Source organism: Microtus pennsylvanicus, chromosome 1 (assembly GCF_037038515.1).
Source record: "Microtus pennsylvanicus isolate mMicPen1 chromosome 1, mMicPen1.hap1, whole genome shotgun sequence".
NCBI lineage: Eukaryota > Metazoa > Chordata > Mammalia > Rodentia > Cricetidae > Microtus > Microtus pennsylvanicus.
Window position 1 is genome coordinate 113,879,829 of NC_134579.1, and position 16,937 is coordinate 113,896,765.

At 47.3% G+C, this 16,937-nt stretch overlaps 2 protein-coding genes across 2 annotated transcripts; one reads left to right on the top strand and one right to left on the bottom strand.

Annotated features, from left to right (window-relative positions):
- The first annotated feature begins 36 nt into the window (after window positions 1–36).
- Diablo (diablo IAP-binding mitochondrial protein) lies at window positions 37–15,651 on the top strand. Its single transcript, XM_075979337.1, has 6 exons — window positions 37–368; window positions 1,092–1,218; window positions 5,096–5,227; window positions 7,863–7,973; window positions 8,088–8,184; window positions 14,906–15,651. Exons 1-6 carry the CDS (start codon window positions 271–273, stop codon window positions 15,100–15,102), a joined length of 762 nt encoding a protein of 253 aa, XP_075835452.1. The 5' UTR covers window positions 37–270; the 3' UTR covers window positions 15,103–15,651.
- A 239-nt stretch (window positions 15,652–15,890) lies between these two features.
- On the bottom strand, window positions 15,891–16,937 carry B3gnt4 (UDP-GlcNAc:betaGal beta-1,3-N-acetylglucosaminyltransferase 4). The gene has a single exon (XM_075975211.1). It carries the CDS (start codon window positions 16,935–16,937, stop codon window positions 15,891–15,893), a length of 1,047 nt encoding a protein of 348 aa, XP_075831326.1.

Here is a 16,937-nt window from a genome sequence, read left to right on the forward strand (position 1 = left end):
GGAGCACGTTCCCCTCTGCAGGCCCCGCCCCAGCCCACCGCCCGCGTCCCGGCGCGCGACCCCGCTCCGCACCCCCCGAGCCCCGGGGACCTGCCGCGTCCAGCGCCGAAGTGCGAGCGGTTGAACGCCAGGTGCGACCGTTACAGCCGTTTCCTAGCGCTCCTGTCCCGCCCTTTCCGCCTGTCCAATCGCAACTGCGTCCTCTAGTGGGGGCGTGACCATGAAGCCCAGGGTACCCCGGAGCCGGCCAAGCTCGCCCGGCTGCTCACTATGCTGCGTCACTTCCGGCGTGTGCGTCCGCCGTCCGTCCGCCGCGGGATGGCTGCTCTGAGAAGTTGGATGTCCCGGAGCGTGGCCTCCCTGTTCAGGTACGGCAGTGGCCGCAGAGGGCGGGAAGCAGCGGAGAGGAGCCGGGCCCGCGGCGCCGGCCTGCGCGTTGGCCGCGGGTCGCTGCAGGCCGCCGCGTCCCGCCTCCCTCCGAAGTTTGCGGAGGGTGCCGCCTCCGTCCCCGTCCCCCATCACGGGCTCCCGAAAGCGGGTCCTCCCAGCCCGTTGTCCCTCCAGTCAGCCCAGAGGCCCGGAAGACACCGAGGGACAGACGGGCCACGGCGTTGGCTCAGGCCTGGGCTGGCAGCGCGTTGTTAGCGCACGACCCAGGAGACTCGGGCGCCCGACGCCAGCGGCGCTCTCCGGCTGCTGCCCCCAGGACCTTGCTCGCAGGGACCTTTCGAGACTCCGGAATCCAGGCCCAGGGTTTAGGGCTAAGTCCTGCGAGCACGAGAGTTTTATCTTGGCGTCAGGTTGCTAAGCAGCTCGGAGGCAACTTTTAAACTTCTCCACCTAGTGGAAAGCGCCTGTTGCTCTTGCTGGCCTGGAACTCATATCGCTTGACTCTGACTCCCGAGTGCTGAGACTAAAGGCTTGCCACCACCTCTATCCGTTTCTGGGACTTAATAGGCCACCCTGTGGTTTATTTTCTTGGAAGACCGCTGCTATCTCCTCATTTAGCCGCTGCTTGAACCGACTCCTGCAGACCCGAGAGCCTTTTACACATTGATTTGTGCTTTTTAAAATTTGACTTATATTTCCAGGTATGGACAGCGTGTTCCCGTCGTGGCTAACTCAAAGAAACGCTGTTTCTCAGAATTGATAAGACCATGGCACAAAACTATGTTGGCTGGATTCGGCGTGACCCTGTGTGCAGTCCCTATCGCTCAGGTAAGGGACGGTCATGTGATTCTCCCTTAGTTTTCCAAGTGCCACCTCCCATGATGCTATGCGCCGTACTGTACCAGCATCTTCTCAGAGTTGAGCAGATTGCCCGGTTTCATTGTCTCATGTTGTAGAAACAGTAGTTTCTGGTTTTTGTCCCTGCTCCACCACCCCTGAATCGAGGAACCAGTGAAACTGAGCATCGTTTGAACTGGGAAGTAGACCTTTATCCTTGTAGCAAACAGAGAAGTAGAAGATTAACTTTGCAAATGAACTTGTCAAACTTTGGGGGTCTGGACGTTAAAGATACAGTGTAAAAGAATTGAAGGGGGATAGGTGGTAGGCTGGAACAGGGAGGAGTGATCATGGTTTTCTGTGGATGAGTGACTGCCCTGGGAATTCACATGGTGCTTCGCTAGGGTTTTTTTTGTTTTTGTTTTTGTTTTTGTGGTTTTTCGAGACAGGGTTTCTCTGTGGTTTTGGAGCCTGTCCTGGAACTAGCTCTTGTAGACCAGGCTGGTCTCGAACTCACAGAGATCCGCCTGCCTCTGCCTCCCGAGTGCTGGGATTAAAGGCGTGCGCCACCACCACCCGGCCGCTAGGGTTTTTTATGGTTTAGTTTTCACTGAGGTAATCGTCCACTGCCTTGGCACTGGAGAGTGCACCTTTGACTTCCTTGGAACTAGGAGGAAGTTAGAGGTTGCTTGCCTGTCCCTGGCACCCACCAGTTCAGACTAGCTTATTTGTATAGGCGTCCTGTCTTCAAAATGAGATTAGGACAGGGAGGGAAGGGTGAGTGGTGGAACTGTTTAATAGGTGAGGCCAGAGGGTTACCCAGGAATCAAGTTCCAGTCACCTAGTCAGTACTGGTGTAAACAGTACTTCAAGTTGTTGTTTGTTTTTCGAGACGGGGTTTTCTCTGTGTAGCTTTGGAGCACGTCCTAGAACTCTCCCTGTAGACCAGGCTGGCCTTGAACTCAGAAATCTGCCTGCCTCTGCTCCCCAAGTGCTGGGATTAAAGGCGTGTGCTATCACCACCCAGCTCCAAGTTGCATAAAGGATAGAATGAGATGAAAGAAATACAGTCTGTTGGCAGAAGCCTGTCATTCAGCAAAACTTTACTAAACTACTTCTTTGTGCCATACACTAGGAAGGTAAGAGTGAGCGAAAATACAAATTCTTGCTATCGTAAAACATCCATTCTGGGTAGAAAATAAGCAAATATAAGTTGAGTGAGGTGATGTATTCCTGTAATACCAACACTGGGGAGGCTAGGGCAGGAAAATCAAAATTGTAAGATTAGCTTGTGTTAGTTAGATCTTGAGATGTCTCAAAAAAGCATACCAAAAAGAAGAAAAAAAGGCCCAATAGCGGTAGTAAATGCCTTTAATCTCAGAGGCAGAGGCAGGCGAATCTGAGTTTGAGACCAACCTGGTCCAGGGCAGCCAGGGCTACACAGAGAAATCCTATCTTGAAAAACAAAACAAACAAACAAAAAACAGAAAGAAAGAAAGAAAGAAAGAAAGAAAGAAAGAAAGAAAGGAAGAAAGAAAGGAAGAAAGGAAGGAAGGAAGAAAAGATGGAAATAGGGTGAAGTGAAATAGGGTGAAGTGGTTTGGGACAGCTTCATGCCAGTGTGCTTCGAGAAAGCTAAGGCAGAAGCCTGCAGCAGAGGGCAAAAGCCTGGAAGCTGAATTTTGTGTGGTGTGCAGCAAAGCAAAGTGAACGGAATGGAAGGAGGAACTGTTTAATAGGTGAGGCTCAGAGGTGACCAAGAATCAGATACTGTGATTTGATTTTTGTGTGTCATTGTAAGGCTTTGGATTTTATTCTAAACAGACCACAAAGGATTTGTTCTTGGAATATTATGATCTTGTATAGGTTTTAAGGATATTGTTTATCTGGGGAGACTAAAGGGCTACTGTTAGTCTAGACGAGATGAGATGGTGCTACCGGCTGGCAGGCAGCAAATGGAGGGAGAATTGTCGGAGAAGTGGGTCTCATAGGAAGGAAGAACAGCATGTGGGCGAGAGTCCTTAGAGTAATCAGCGAGGGCTGGTTGGAAAGCAGAGGTGGTTTAACCACTGGATTTGTGCTTTATGGAGAAGAGCTGCATAAGAAACCAGCAAGTTCACTTCAACAAAGTATTCCTGATACTTTTGTATCGATTTATATTTTCACATCTGAGACTCATTAACACCCATCTGTGTGATTTTACGTCAGCTCTGCATGCTGATTGATGAGCCTTAGCTCTGAAATGTCCAGTCAAGCGTCAGTCATCCTGATGACAAGACAAACCTAAAAATTACATTTATTTTGTGTGGTGGATGAGGGTATCAGAGGACAGCTGCAGGTTGGTTCCAGGGGCTGAGCAGGTTGTCTGCTCGGCAGCCAAGTGCCTCCTTAACAGCTAAGTCATCTCAGCCCTCAGCATTCTTTTTTTTTCCTATTTGAGAATTGTGGGGTTTGTCCTCTTTTCTGTTGATGCACTGTGTTCTGAGGCCCAGGTACAACCATTCCTGGGGCACAGGACTGGAGCTGCTGTGGTCTGCTCTCCCAAGCCCCATTAGTGCTACACATAGCTACACTGTGTTTACTTCTGCCTGCACTTGGTGCCTTAACCAGTTTCATTTCTCTCATGCCAACCAGGCTTTCATTTCCTTCCTTCCAAGGACCTTAGCCATTTCAGTGCTAGCTTCTTCAGTTCAAGTCACATCCCTTTAAAGCCTTTCTCAGTTCCTGGTCAGCTCTCCTGTTCTTCTGGCTACTGCTAGGTAAATGTATGTTTTGATGTTTGATGGTCATGGCTGGCACCGTGTTGGGTCAGCAGAACATAAGAGAAAGAGTACAGCCTCCGGAGAGTTTGCATTGAGATTTAATTAGCTATTTGATTTCTAGGGAAAGTTTCCCAGCTGTTGTGTGTGTATTTTATCATCTGTAAAAAGAGAAATGAGTGAGAACACATTGTAAAGTTAGCATCATTACACTCAGCATTCAAGATGCTGTGTCAGCATTTCCTTTGTGAGCAGAGTTGTCGATCTGAGTGCTCTTCCTATGAGATAGATAGATAGATAGATAGATAGATAGAATGAATGAATGAATTTTTTTTCCAAGACAAGGCTTCTCTGTGTAGCTTTGGCTGTCCTGGAACTCATTCTGTAGACCAGGCTGGCCTCAACCTCACAGAGATCCACCTGTCTCTGCTTCCTGAATGCTGGGATTAAAGACGTGCACCACCGCTGCCCAACTAGGATGAATTTTTTTTAATTTATTCACGTATTAAAAACTTCATACTCATGCTGCTTTTAACAGTTACTCCAGAGTTTTACACTCTCTTCAGCAAGACTAAGACAGTAAGTAGAGCGGTTGGTTTGGATACAGCAAGGTCTCTGATGAGAAGGAAAGGGAGTTACTAAGATGTTGAGTGGCAGCGGTTTTGATCTGGAGTGACCAGATCCCATAATTCCGATGGAGGGTTCTAGTGATTTTTGTTTTTCAGTGCAATAGCTGACTAGATCGTCCCCTGCCCCAGCCCAGCAGTCTCCCCACGTTCACCCAGTCACTGTGAGTTCAGTCACATCAGCTCTTGGAGGTCTTTGTCAGAAACACCCAACACAGGATTGGTAGTTTCCTGTGACTCTGCCACAGTTCCCTTGACACTCAGTTTTCTAGGAGAATGAATGTGGAGAGAAACATTACCCTCAGATTACATTCCTATGCTATCTTAAGTCACCACATAGAAAGCCTAAAAAGTTACCCCAAAGAAGTGTGCTGCTGTGGGTTCATACGCATGAAGCACAGGGCTGGGCGGTCTTCTGAGACCTTGCGGTTCTCGTCTTAAGCTTTATTCAGGTTGGAAATTGAGTGACTGTTTGTCTTTCAGAAATCGGAGCCTCACTCTCTCAGTAACGACGCACTAATGAGGAGGGCTGTGTCTTTGGTGACAGATAGCACCTCCACCTTTCTGTCTCAAACCACGTATGCTCTGATCGAAGCCATCACCGAGTATACGAAGGTACGTCTGTTTTGTGCAGTTTTTTTTTTGTTTGTTTTTCAGTGTGAAGAGATGGAGCCCAGAGGTCTATGGGCCAGGTAGGTGCTACAATCCCCGCTCCCCTCCTAGACTCTGATTTGCAGTTTCCAAACTGTGGCTCACCACCATGTTCTCTGATAGCTGTGTGTGTTTTTTTGGGACTTAGCCAGGCTTATGTGTGTATTGCGAGAGTGTAGTAGCTTTAGCAGAGGTCATTAGGTTCTTTTTTTTTCGAGACAGGGTTTCTCCATAGTTTTTGGTTCCTGTCCTGGAACTAGCTCTTGTAGACCAGGCTGGCCTCAAACTCAAAGAGATCCTCCTGCCTCTGCCTCCCGAGTGCTGGGATTAAAGGCGTGTGCCACCACCGCCCTGCTCTTTTTTTTTTTAAATAGATTTAAAAGAAAAATTACCAGGGGCTGGACAGATGGCTCAGAGGTTAGGAGCACTGACTGCTCTTTCAAAGGTCCTGAGTTCAATTCCTAGCAACCACATGGTGGCTCACAACCATCTGTAATGAGATCTGATGCCCTCTTCTGGTCTGCAGGTGTACATACAGGCAGAACAATGTACATATAATAAATAATAAAGAAAATATTTTTAAAACAAATTCTAATCCAAATTCCCACACCCTCCCCTCCTCCCATTCCCTCCACACACCCTCCCATCCCATACCTTGGCCATTAGGCTCTTGAGCCTCAAATATTTAAAATATTTAATAATTTAAAAAAAATATTAACCCTTTTTAAAAATGTTGCTGAGTTCTGGGTTTTTGTAGCGGCTCCTCTATCTATACAATGCTTGCCTGAGTTTTATTCTCAGCAGCATGGCGGTAGACACACAGAATCCCAGCACTTGGGCGGCAGAGGCAGGAGGATGAGAAGTTCATCTGGCTCAGCAGGGTTTGTGATGACATTTAATCACCCCAAGAGGGGCTGGAGAGATGGCTTAGTGGTTAAGAGCATTGCCTGCTTTTCCAAAGGTCCTGAGTTCAATTCCCGGCAACCACATGGTGGCTCACAACCATCTGTAATGAGGTCTGGTGCCCTCTTCTGGCCTGCAGGCATACACACAGACAGAATATTGTATACATAATAAATAAACATTAAAAAAAAAAAGCCGGGCTGTGGTGGCACAGGCCTTTAATCCCAGCACTCAGGGAGGCAGAGGCAGGCACATCTCTGTGAGTTCGAGACCAGCCTGGTCTACAAGAGCTAGTGCCAGGACAGGCTCCAAAGCTACAGAGAAACCCTGTCTCGAAAAACTAAAAAAAAAAAAAAAAAAAAAAAAAAATCACCCCAAGAGCAGCCTGCGGCATGCAGTGGTTCCTGGCTCCAGTCCAAGACCACTCTGGAGGAGGATTGTTTGTGGTGCCATCAGCATAGCAAGCAAGACACTGTCTTAAAGTCATTTATGCATTTTTTTTCTCTGCATCTCAGTGTGGAGGGCCAACAATTTTTTTTTTTTTTTGAGTGCTGGGATTAAAGGCGCCACCATCGCCCGGCTGTCAACAAAATTAGGGTTCACAGTGTAGCTCTGGAACTCACTATGTAGGCCATCCCTCAAACTCAGAATCTGTTACAAAATTTTTAAAAAGCAGGCTATGGTGATCCTGCTCAGGAGGCAGAGGCAGGCAGATCTCTGAATCCTAGACCAGCTGAGTTGACATAGTGAGAGCTTGTCTCAAATTTAAAAACTTTTATCCTGGATGATGCCTCTATTTAGACTGGTACAACCCAGTGAGGCACAAGGATGAGGAACAGTTTGCTGTAGCAGGGTTTACTGATATGTATGTGTGGGAGTGGAGTGCATACAGGTGCAGGGAGGCTGGGGGGGGGTAGCCTCTAGAGCTGGAATCATTCATGACTGGTTAGGAGCTGCCCAGCCTGCGCTCTCCACACTGAACTCTGCCCACTCCTCCCTCCACTCTTCCCTCTCATTTGAATGTCTAGGAGCAGAAAACGGGCTGTCCACTCAAGGCAGTTCTGATGACTATGATCCCTGACACCTGAGGGCTGACCTTGGCCTTTAGCCCTGCCTGAGGAGGAAAGAACCCCACAGCACAGTGGACTAACGATCTTTTCTCTTGTCTTATTATATTATTATTATTATTAAAGTGCATTGGTGTTTGGCCTGTTATGTGTGTCTGTGTGAGGGTGTCAGATCCCCTGGAACTATATAGTTACAGTTGAAAACTGCCATGTGGGTACTAGGATTGAACCAGTCAGTGTTCTCTGGAAGAACAGCCAGTGCTCTTAACTGCTGAGCCATCTCTCCAGTCCTGATTCTTCTACGTTTCTTTAAGACAGACTCACTGTGTAGCTCAGGCTTGCCTTCAACTTGACATTCACCTGAGGGTTGAGATGGCATGTATGCACTAACCACCCCAGGGGTTTTCTTCTGTGGGGGAGAGGGGTTTCAAGACAGGGTTTCGCTGTATAGCTTTGGGGCCTGTTCTGGAACTCAATTTGTAAACCAGGCTGACCTTGAACTCACAGAGATTCACCTGCCTCTGCCACCACCTCCCGGCCAGGACCTTGTTTTCTAAGGTGTGACTGTCACTAGTCCTTCCGTCTACCTCACTTACTTTATACACTCATCATTTATTCTGTGTTTGTAGGCTGTTTATACGTTAGTGTCTCTGTATCGACAATATACAAATCTACTTGGAAAAATGAATTCACAGGAGGAAGATGAAGTGTGGCAGGTGATTATAGGAGCCAGAGTTGAGGTGAGCAGACTTGTCAACATTTCCATATAATGGTCCTTATAATGGTCTAAACGGTTATCTTGGGAGTAACTGTGTTAACCCTTCATGGTCTCTGAAGCTCTTCTGATCTTACAGATGACTTCAAAACAGCAAGAATACTTGAAGCTGGAAACCACATGGATGACTGCAGTTGGCCTGTCAGAGATGGCTGCGGAGGCCGCCTATCAAACTGGTAGGTAAAGGGCTGGGTTTTTGTTGTTTCTTACTTTTAATGTAGTTGTTAACTGAGGACTTTAGACTGCCTGATTGATGATAGAAATATCTCTTAGAGCAGTGGTTCTCAACCTAGTCCTGTGACCCTTTAATCCAGGGCCTCATGTTATGGTGGCCCGAAACATAAATTTTTGTTGCTACTTCATAAATTTAATGTTGCTACTGTTATGAATCATAATGTAAACATTTGATATGTAGGAAATCTGCTATGTGACCCCCAAAAGGGGTTGAGAACCATTGGTTTAGAGGTTTCCCCATTTCTGTGTTGTATGTATATATGGTCTCATATAGCCTTGGCTAGCCTCAGACTTACTATATGTAGAGCAGGCTGTTCTCGGCCAGGCCAAGCTGCCACATGAAGTCCTGACGTTTTGTCTGTGTTCACAGAAGGCAGGCTGTGAGTCTGGAAAAATAACTAGTTAAGCTGCTACAGAATGTTGCTAATAGCTCTAAGGGTTTCCTTCCTCCTTTTCCATGTGATCTTAAGCCTGTGTGCCCCTTTAAATAAGACGGAGAGATGAGCCAGTGGAGCACTTCTCTGCTCGGGAGGGCCAGGGCGGCACTTTGTAGGCACTTTTGGGTCATGGTGCTCCTTTAGCATGGAGCTAGTTATGCCACTCAACGGCTGCAGTTAGGAAGTGGCCAACCTGAAATTAAGCCTTGCTTCATTTCTCCTCGAGTACAAATGTTAGAGCTGGATATGGTGGCTCGTGCCTATAATCCTAGTTCTTGGGAAGCTGATGCAGGAGGATGTCTGTGAATCTGAGACTAGTCTGGACTACAGAGCCTTGTCGAGAGAGAGAGAGAGAGAGAGAGAGAGAGAGAGAGAGAGAGAGAGAGAGACAGAGAGAGACAGAGAGACAGAGAGACAGAGAGAGACAGAGAGAGAGAGAGAGAGACAGAGAGACAGAGAGAGAGAAATCCAGATTACCACACTGGAATTGGAGCTAGGGGCCAGACCTCTGCCCTCTTCTTAGTGCACTACAACAGAAAATGTAGGTGTTTTTTCTTTCTGCACCAAGTGTGATTTGACTGTTGGTGTTTCTCCAGCGGACCTAAGAGAAATGATTAAATGTTCAGCATCTAATGTGATCTAGTCCCAAACCAGATGTGTGCTTTTTTTCTCATATCAGGATATCAGGTTGAGGCTTACAGCATTAAGTCCTAAAAATGATTTTTTTTTAAAGTAATGGATGGTTTTATTTTAATGGGACTGTTGAGACGGTCTCACTGTGAGGCCAAGCCAATCTAAGCTTGCAGTGATCCTTCTGCCTCAGCCTCCCAAATGCTAGAACTGTGGGCATGAGCCATCTTTCCCAGCAGGTTTGTTCTGGAAAGTCGGTGCTATATAATTGTATTTGATACTATATTAAACTTCAAAAATGAAAGTAGGAAGGCAGCCTTGTAGGAGCCAGTGGCTCGCCAGACGTAGTGGTCAGCTTCCGAGGATGCCCCGACCCATGGGTTAGTCAATGGAGACCCTAAGCGGGGGAGTGAGAATTGAAAGGGACAAGAGACACAGAGGACGGAGACAAGACAGGATTCTGATCAAGTCTCGTTTATTAGGAGAATAAACAGGTAGATATAGAGCAATGGGAAAGAGGGAGTGGGTTCTAATGTCAATGGGTAACTAGGCAGCTATCATGAAATACGTTCCAGAGGAGATTACAGCGAAAGTCACTGATTACAAGGAAACAGATGTTTTTAGCAATTAGTCAGAAAGAGGGACTGCTGGTAATATCAAAAGGTTAATAAATCAGAATAATTGGTTCTTAGACTGGAAACTTAAAAGATAGCAAAAAGTTTCTCACATGAGGAAGTTCTGAGAAGTGCATCAGGAGCCTCCCAGGGAGCTTCCCCCTCCACCTGTGGAAGCACTACTGAACAACACGTGTTCTGAAGCGGTAAACTGTGGGCCAGGACTCTTCTCAGAGAAAAGCCTGTAAGGTTTTGGGAAGAGGAGCTAGAACCAGACAGTAGTAGTTGATTTACCCTGCAAAAGTAGATGCAGGCTAACGGACAGCAGACTGAAGTTTTACACTTGATTAAACACCTGCCTCCATTTGTGGAAACACTACTCAAGTCTGAAAGAAGAAACTTCCTTTTCTAAAACTTGGAAAACTGTGACTATAAAAAGTTAGTGGGGAAATAAAAGCATGCAAAGATTTTTTGAGAAGTAATAGGTACTAGTTTCACACACTACAAAAATAGGCGGAGGGGACAGAGAAAACATGGTACATTGAGTTGAGGCAGGAAATGACAAAGTCTATTAGAAAGTACTGACTTGTCTGGTGGTGGCGGCACACGCCTTTAATCCCAACACTTGGGAGGCAGAGGCAGGTGGACCTCTGAGTTCAAGGCCAGCCTGGTTTACAGAGCGAGTTCCAGGACAGCCAGGGTGATGACAAGGATACCTTAACAGGCTGTGTCAGAAAAATAATTCTAGGCCAGTGATATGGCTCAACAGGTTAAGGCACTTGCCACCAAGCCTAATGACCTGAGTTCAATTTCTAGACTCTACATAGTAGAAAGGATCCCTAGGGATTGTCCTCTGGCCATGACTGTGGTATCACACGTGCTTGCACACGAGGATGGCAAAGTTCTCAACAGAAGCACACCTGAAACAGTGTAGCACAGAAAACCTGCACCAACATGGGTGTCAGAGAGGGAACTGAAGAACTGAGCAACAAGGCAGAAACCAACATAACAAGTGAGATTCACAGACCAGAAGACGTCTTCTCAGGCAGTGAGACAGGGTCTCTCAGTCGGCCAGTGTGGTTAGTGTCACTAGCCAGCTTGTTCTTGGAGATTGGCTCTTCCATCTCAATCTTCCAGGCTGGAATTACAGCTGGCCTTCGTGCCCACCCCACACATACATGGGTTCAGGGGACCCAAACTCCTGGCCCTTGCATTTGGGTGTCACGTGGTTAACCACTGAGTCTCTCACCAAGATTAGTGCTCATTTTATTTATACACACACACACACATGCATATACACAAACATACACACAAATACATGCATATACACACACACACAATGTAGCTCGATGGTAGTGCCTTGGCATGCATGCGGCCCTGGACTTTGGTATTTTTGTCTTTTTGAAAAAGGGTTTCTTTGTAGCCCTGGCTGTCCTAGAACTCAGTCTATAGAGCAACCTGGCCTCAGACTCAGAGATCACCTGCCTCTGCTTCATGGGTGCTAGAATTAAAGCCCAGCTGATGTCCTGGGTTTCTTAGCAGATCTACGAGATCTGATGCCCTCTTCTGATCTCCACAGGTAGGTACCTCATACACATGACATCCACTCACATAGACAATCAAAATTATTTAAAGAACAATCCCAAGCTAAAGAAGGAATAAATAGAAATGTAAAAGTATTTAGAATCTGAGAACAAGTCCAAGTCTGTCACAGAAGAAGGGCTCTTGGGGCTGGGGACCTGCCTCAGGAACCTCCAGTATAGTATGAAGACCTGCCTTTGGATCCTGGGCGCCCATGTGGAAATTACAGCTGTGGTAGAACACATCTGTAACCCCAGAATGAGAAAGGCAGGAACACAGAATCCTTGGAGCTCGCTAGCCTAACCAGGTACTGTGCATCAGGTTCAGTGAGAGGTCCTAGCAGAATAATTCGGAAAAGTGAGTGGGCACACCCATATCGACCTCTTTCCTCCACACATGATACACGCCTGTAGTCACCAGCACTTGAGAGGTGGACTTGGGAGGATCCGTAGTTTGAGGCTAGCCTGGGCTATATGAGACCCTGTCCCTTACAGATACCACAGAGTAGTTCTTGGGTGGTTATGCCCATAAAGTATCTCATAAATATATGAATGGCAAGTTGTCTTTGTTGAAGTAGGTACCAAAAATAAATTAGACTTTTAACTCAGTAGTAAGTTATACAAAGAGTGGGCTTACAGGCTGGTGAGATAAGGATACTGATGACCCAAGTTTGATCCTCAAGACAATTGGTGGAAGTGTTGGGGACCAGCCTCTACAAAAGTACCTCTTGCCAGGAGAGAGGCGTAGGGATTTAGAAAATAATAATAAAATGGAGAAAATAACAAAATAGTATTGGGGGGGAATTGCCTAAAATACCCCTGGCCCCAAAAGTAGGAGTAAGACAAAAGACTGCATTGACATGATACAAGGAAATGAACAGGTCGCAGGCTGCATTCATAGTTAAACATTCTGTTGCTAGAACAAAACAAGTCGCGCTTACATCCTAGACCAAAACATTTTGTAGCAAACCTACTCCTGGGTGGAATCAATCCTTAAGGGAACTGGAACTTAGTTGGACTCTTGTTTGAGGTAGGTCTGTTGATCTACTTCTCTGTTTCTGGAACACAAGGGCTGGCTATTAGCCACACCTGTAGGCAATAACCTTGAGAGAGCAGAGCTGGTTCCTCAGCTAGGTGGGACCTTTGAGGTCTAGCACAGTAACCTTGAAGAAAGTAGAGGTTAAGTTCCAACTCTGACCTTTGGTCAATGTGGAAATAGGCTCATATTTTCAGGCCTTCACATCAGATTCCTGCAAGCTGTCCTGACTTCCACAGGCATACCCAGCTACTGTATAAGTAAATTAATAAAAGCATGGACTAGCGAAAAGCAAGTCCAAGAAAACAGCAGAAGAAAACATTTGAACATAAGTAAGATTAACTAGGCACAGTGTGAGAAGACAATAGTAGATGGAAGTGGAGTATGACTTTGGGGTGTCTGGACGGGTTTTTGGTGGTAAAGGCACTGTGGTCTAGCATCACACTAGTAAGGCATTCCAGTAAAGGGACGTCACTGTAAAGCTAACACAAGGAGACAGTGAAGTGGCAGCTGCCTGTTTCTAGGACGCTTCTTCCAGTCATTGCAGGAATATAGTGTTGTCATTACTAACAACAGTGTTGTAGAGAAAGGAGCTTGGGATTTAAAATTAAGAGATCATTATTACCCAAAAGCTCTTTGAAAGTTCTGTAACTCTTTGACTTTTAAAATCCTGGGTTTGCAAAGCATATTCTGTTCCTGCTTTGCTTTCTCCGCTAAATCACACAAACACAGGATTAGAACCGCAGAGGAACTAGCTGTTCATCTTGCTGGAAACAGCACCACAGAAAAAAAAATTAGGCTATTGAGATGACTCAGCAAATAAAGTCTCCTGCAGCCAAGCCTGATCACCTGAACTCAGTCCCTAGGACCCAAATGATGTTAAAAAGAAAACTGGTGCAGGCAATGGTGGCACAGGCCTTTAATCCCAGGCAGAGGCAGGTGGATCTCTGTGAGTTCGAAGCCAGCCTGGTCTACAGAGGGAGTTTCAGGAAGGCCGGGGCTACACAGAGAAACCCTGGTGGGGAGAAGACTGGCTTCCACTAGTTGTCCTCTGACTTCCCCATGCACACCATTCTCCACCTTGAAATAAAATAAACTAGCACCATCTAATACAGATCACACAGCTAAAAACTAGACAGCATTTCAACCTAACACATCTAGGTACACAAGGGTTGGATTCTCCTCTTTTTTTTTTTAATATTTATTTATTTATTTGTTATGTATACAATAGTCTATCTGTATGTATGCCTGCAGGCCAGAAGAGGGCACCAGACCCCATTACAGATGGTTGTGAGCCACCATGTGGTTGCTGGGAATTGAACTCAGGACCTTTGGAAGATCAGGCAATACTCTTAACCACTGAGCCATCTCTCCAGCCCTGGGTTCTCCTCTTAAGAGACAGATATTAAATATAAACAACATCCAAAGACCATATAAATTTTTACATAAATCTAAAATAGGTTGAAAAACTAAGGAATCCATAGAAGACCAATAGTAAAGTTGAAATTACATTCAAAGATGGATACCAAGCCCATGTTATTTGGGGGGAAGTTAGATCTTCAAAAACTAGAATTCCAGGTTGGAGAAATGGCTATGTGGTTAACACGCTTCCGCAAACATGATCTCTAGCACCCATGCAGAAACAAGCTGGGGTGCTACACCCTGCAACACACACACTGTTTTGGGAGTGGGCTCCCTTTTCTCTCCTGAGGGCTTGTCTGGCTAGCCAAAGTAGCCTAATCACCAAACCCCCAGTTCAGCCAAGAGACTCTTTAAAAAAAAAATCCACACTACAATGTGTATGAAGTGCTGACCAACCTGTAGTAAGTGTATAAGCCAGCACAGCACCAGACTAACAGCTGAGTGGGACTGACTTCTATATCAAGCTGCACATCCCATATGGGCATTTCCTTAAAATCAGGGATAGCCGAGCACCCACCTGGGTAGGGTGGTGCACCTTATGGGTGAGACAGAAAAATTCAAGGCCTGGCAGGGCTGGATGGGGAGACCCCAGGTTTTGTCTCTCTTTTTTTAAACAATTTGGTGCATATGTTCTTGGGTGTATGTGCATATAGATGCCCACAGAGTCAAGAATAGGGCATCAGATTCCCTGGAGCTCAAGTTACAGGTGGTTGTGAGCCATGCAACATGGGCTATTCCCCATCTTGGGTCCTCTGGAGCAGCAAGCACTCTTCACCACTGAGTCATCTCCCCAACATCCAATACCCCATCTTGAAAAGCATAAGATGCAGATTTGAGCTTAGAGAAGCAGGATGGTAACCCCATGAGGGCTGGGCTGCAGACTCAGGCCTATGTCTGACTTCTCTGCCTAATTGTGCTCAATGCACTATCCCTTCTCTCACCAGGAGCCGATCAGGCCTCTATAACTGCCAGGAATCACATCCAGTTGGTGAAGTCGCAGGTGCAGGAGGTGCGCCAGCTCTCCCAGAAAGCAGAAACCAAGCTGGCTGAAGCACAGACACAAGAATTGCACCAGAAAATCCAGGAAGCCAGTGATGAGAGAGCTGACCAGGAAGAGGAGGCCTACCTGAGGGAAGATTGAGGCCTTGAGCCCACTGCCCTATCTGCCCACTCAGTGGGGAAAGCGGGTGATGGCATCCACCTGGTATCACCCCAAGTCTGCGGAGACAACAGGCTCTGCCCTTGCCGGTCAGACCGGAAGCCTTTTGTGAGCTGTGCCTGCCCTTTTCTGGTCTGTCTTTGAGCCTGGTTCACCCAACACTGTCTCACTCAGCACCTCTCTCGCCATTTTTTTTTAACCTTACACCCAAAGTATTTTACGAACCTGGGCCAGAGGAGGAGGGGCCTTTTCTGCCATACCCTCAAGTTCAATTGCTGTTTAGCTGCAGTTTTTAATATTACTCAGATATTCAAGTATAATTTAAAGTTTGCTCCAAAAGAGGGAGCCTATCTGGTTTGTAAGATTTGTGTTTATAATGTCCTTTGTCCCTGTGAGCACAGCTCAGCTAAGGAGTTTCTCAAGAGTGTGACTGTTCCTGGTGCTCCCCACAAGCCTTCTAACACATGCTTCCTGCTCGCTCCTTCAAGTTTCTCTGCTGTGTCCAAAGGAAGAGAAGTTGGTGTTTGCATTAAAAAAAAAAAAAAAGTCATGCTGGATCTTTCCTTCATTGCCTAGGTGGTGGGACTTGTACGGCCCCGGGCCTTCCTGCATATGCTGGACAAGTTTGCCAGGTTTCAGCACTTTTAATCCAATAAGGTTGGTGGCATTATAGAAATGGAGAGAGCGCTTCCTGTCGACCAGCAGGGACCTGGTTTCAGTTTCTCCTGGTGAGAGGAAGCTGTTACTCAACCGGCCCTTCAGGGCTAGGGTTAGGGGGTAGCTGTACACTTCAGCCTCTTATCTGTCACCAGCGCCCACATGGTCCACATCTCCAGGGGGCTTAGACGGTGCACCAGCAGGAGCCCTCTGTACAGGCAAGGGTCCCTGGGGTTCAGGGGCTTTTGGATCCCAAATGTCTTGAAGCCAGCGTGGTGTATGGGGCTCACCCCTAGCTTTTTCAGGCACATTCCCACAAAGACATCATCAATGGGGAAGAGTTCTGCCTCTTCCATGGCTGCGTGAAGTCTCCTCACAGTAGCCCGGGACATAACATAGCCTCCTCCTCCTGCATAAGGTGGGTAGTTGCGGGCCCTGTACATGGAGAATGGGATGAAGTATTTGACTTTGGTGTTCCTATTGGGCCGGGCCTGGTGGATGACATCTCCCACTAAGAGGTCCTGGGCAGGATCCCAGCCCTCTAGGAACTCCAGCACATTGGGAACATGGATAAAGACATCATCGTCTCCCTTTAGTACAAAGTGGGCCTGCGTGCAAGCAGCTGCCATCCAGCGCTGTACATGCAGCTCCTTCAGCGTCAGGTTGAAGAAATCCTCAGCAAAGTCCCACTGCAGGATGTCATCGAACTGCCAGCTCTCATAGGCCAGCAGCTGGGCTGGGGGCACAGGTCCTGCCACCCCTAGGAGAAACACCAGCTTCAGCTGCCGGCCCCTAGCCCAGCTCCCAGCCCGGCCCCAAGTGCTTCTAATAGCTGCTCGCTGCTCAATATGATGAGGCTGTGACTTGATGGCCAGGAGCAGGAAGGTGTCCCTAGCACACTCAGAAGGCTCCAGCAACGTGGAGAAGTTTCGGCAGTGTCGATAGGTTAAGAAGAGGCGATGGCGGCTGGGCAGGGACAGGGAGGCATTAGCAATTGCTAAATTGGGTGGGCACTGGCTGTGCTGGGGCCTTGGCAGCGCCCATAAGTGCTTGTGGGCCTTGGAGCTCCCTGTTGGTGTGCGCTCCTTCAGAAAGAGCAGGCCGCTGAGCCGCAGTGCCACAAGGCTGCAGGACAGCACACAGCCCAACCTGCGCCACAT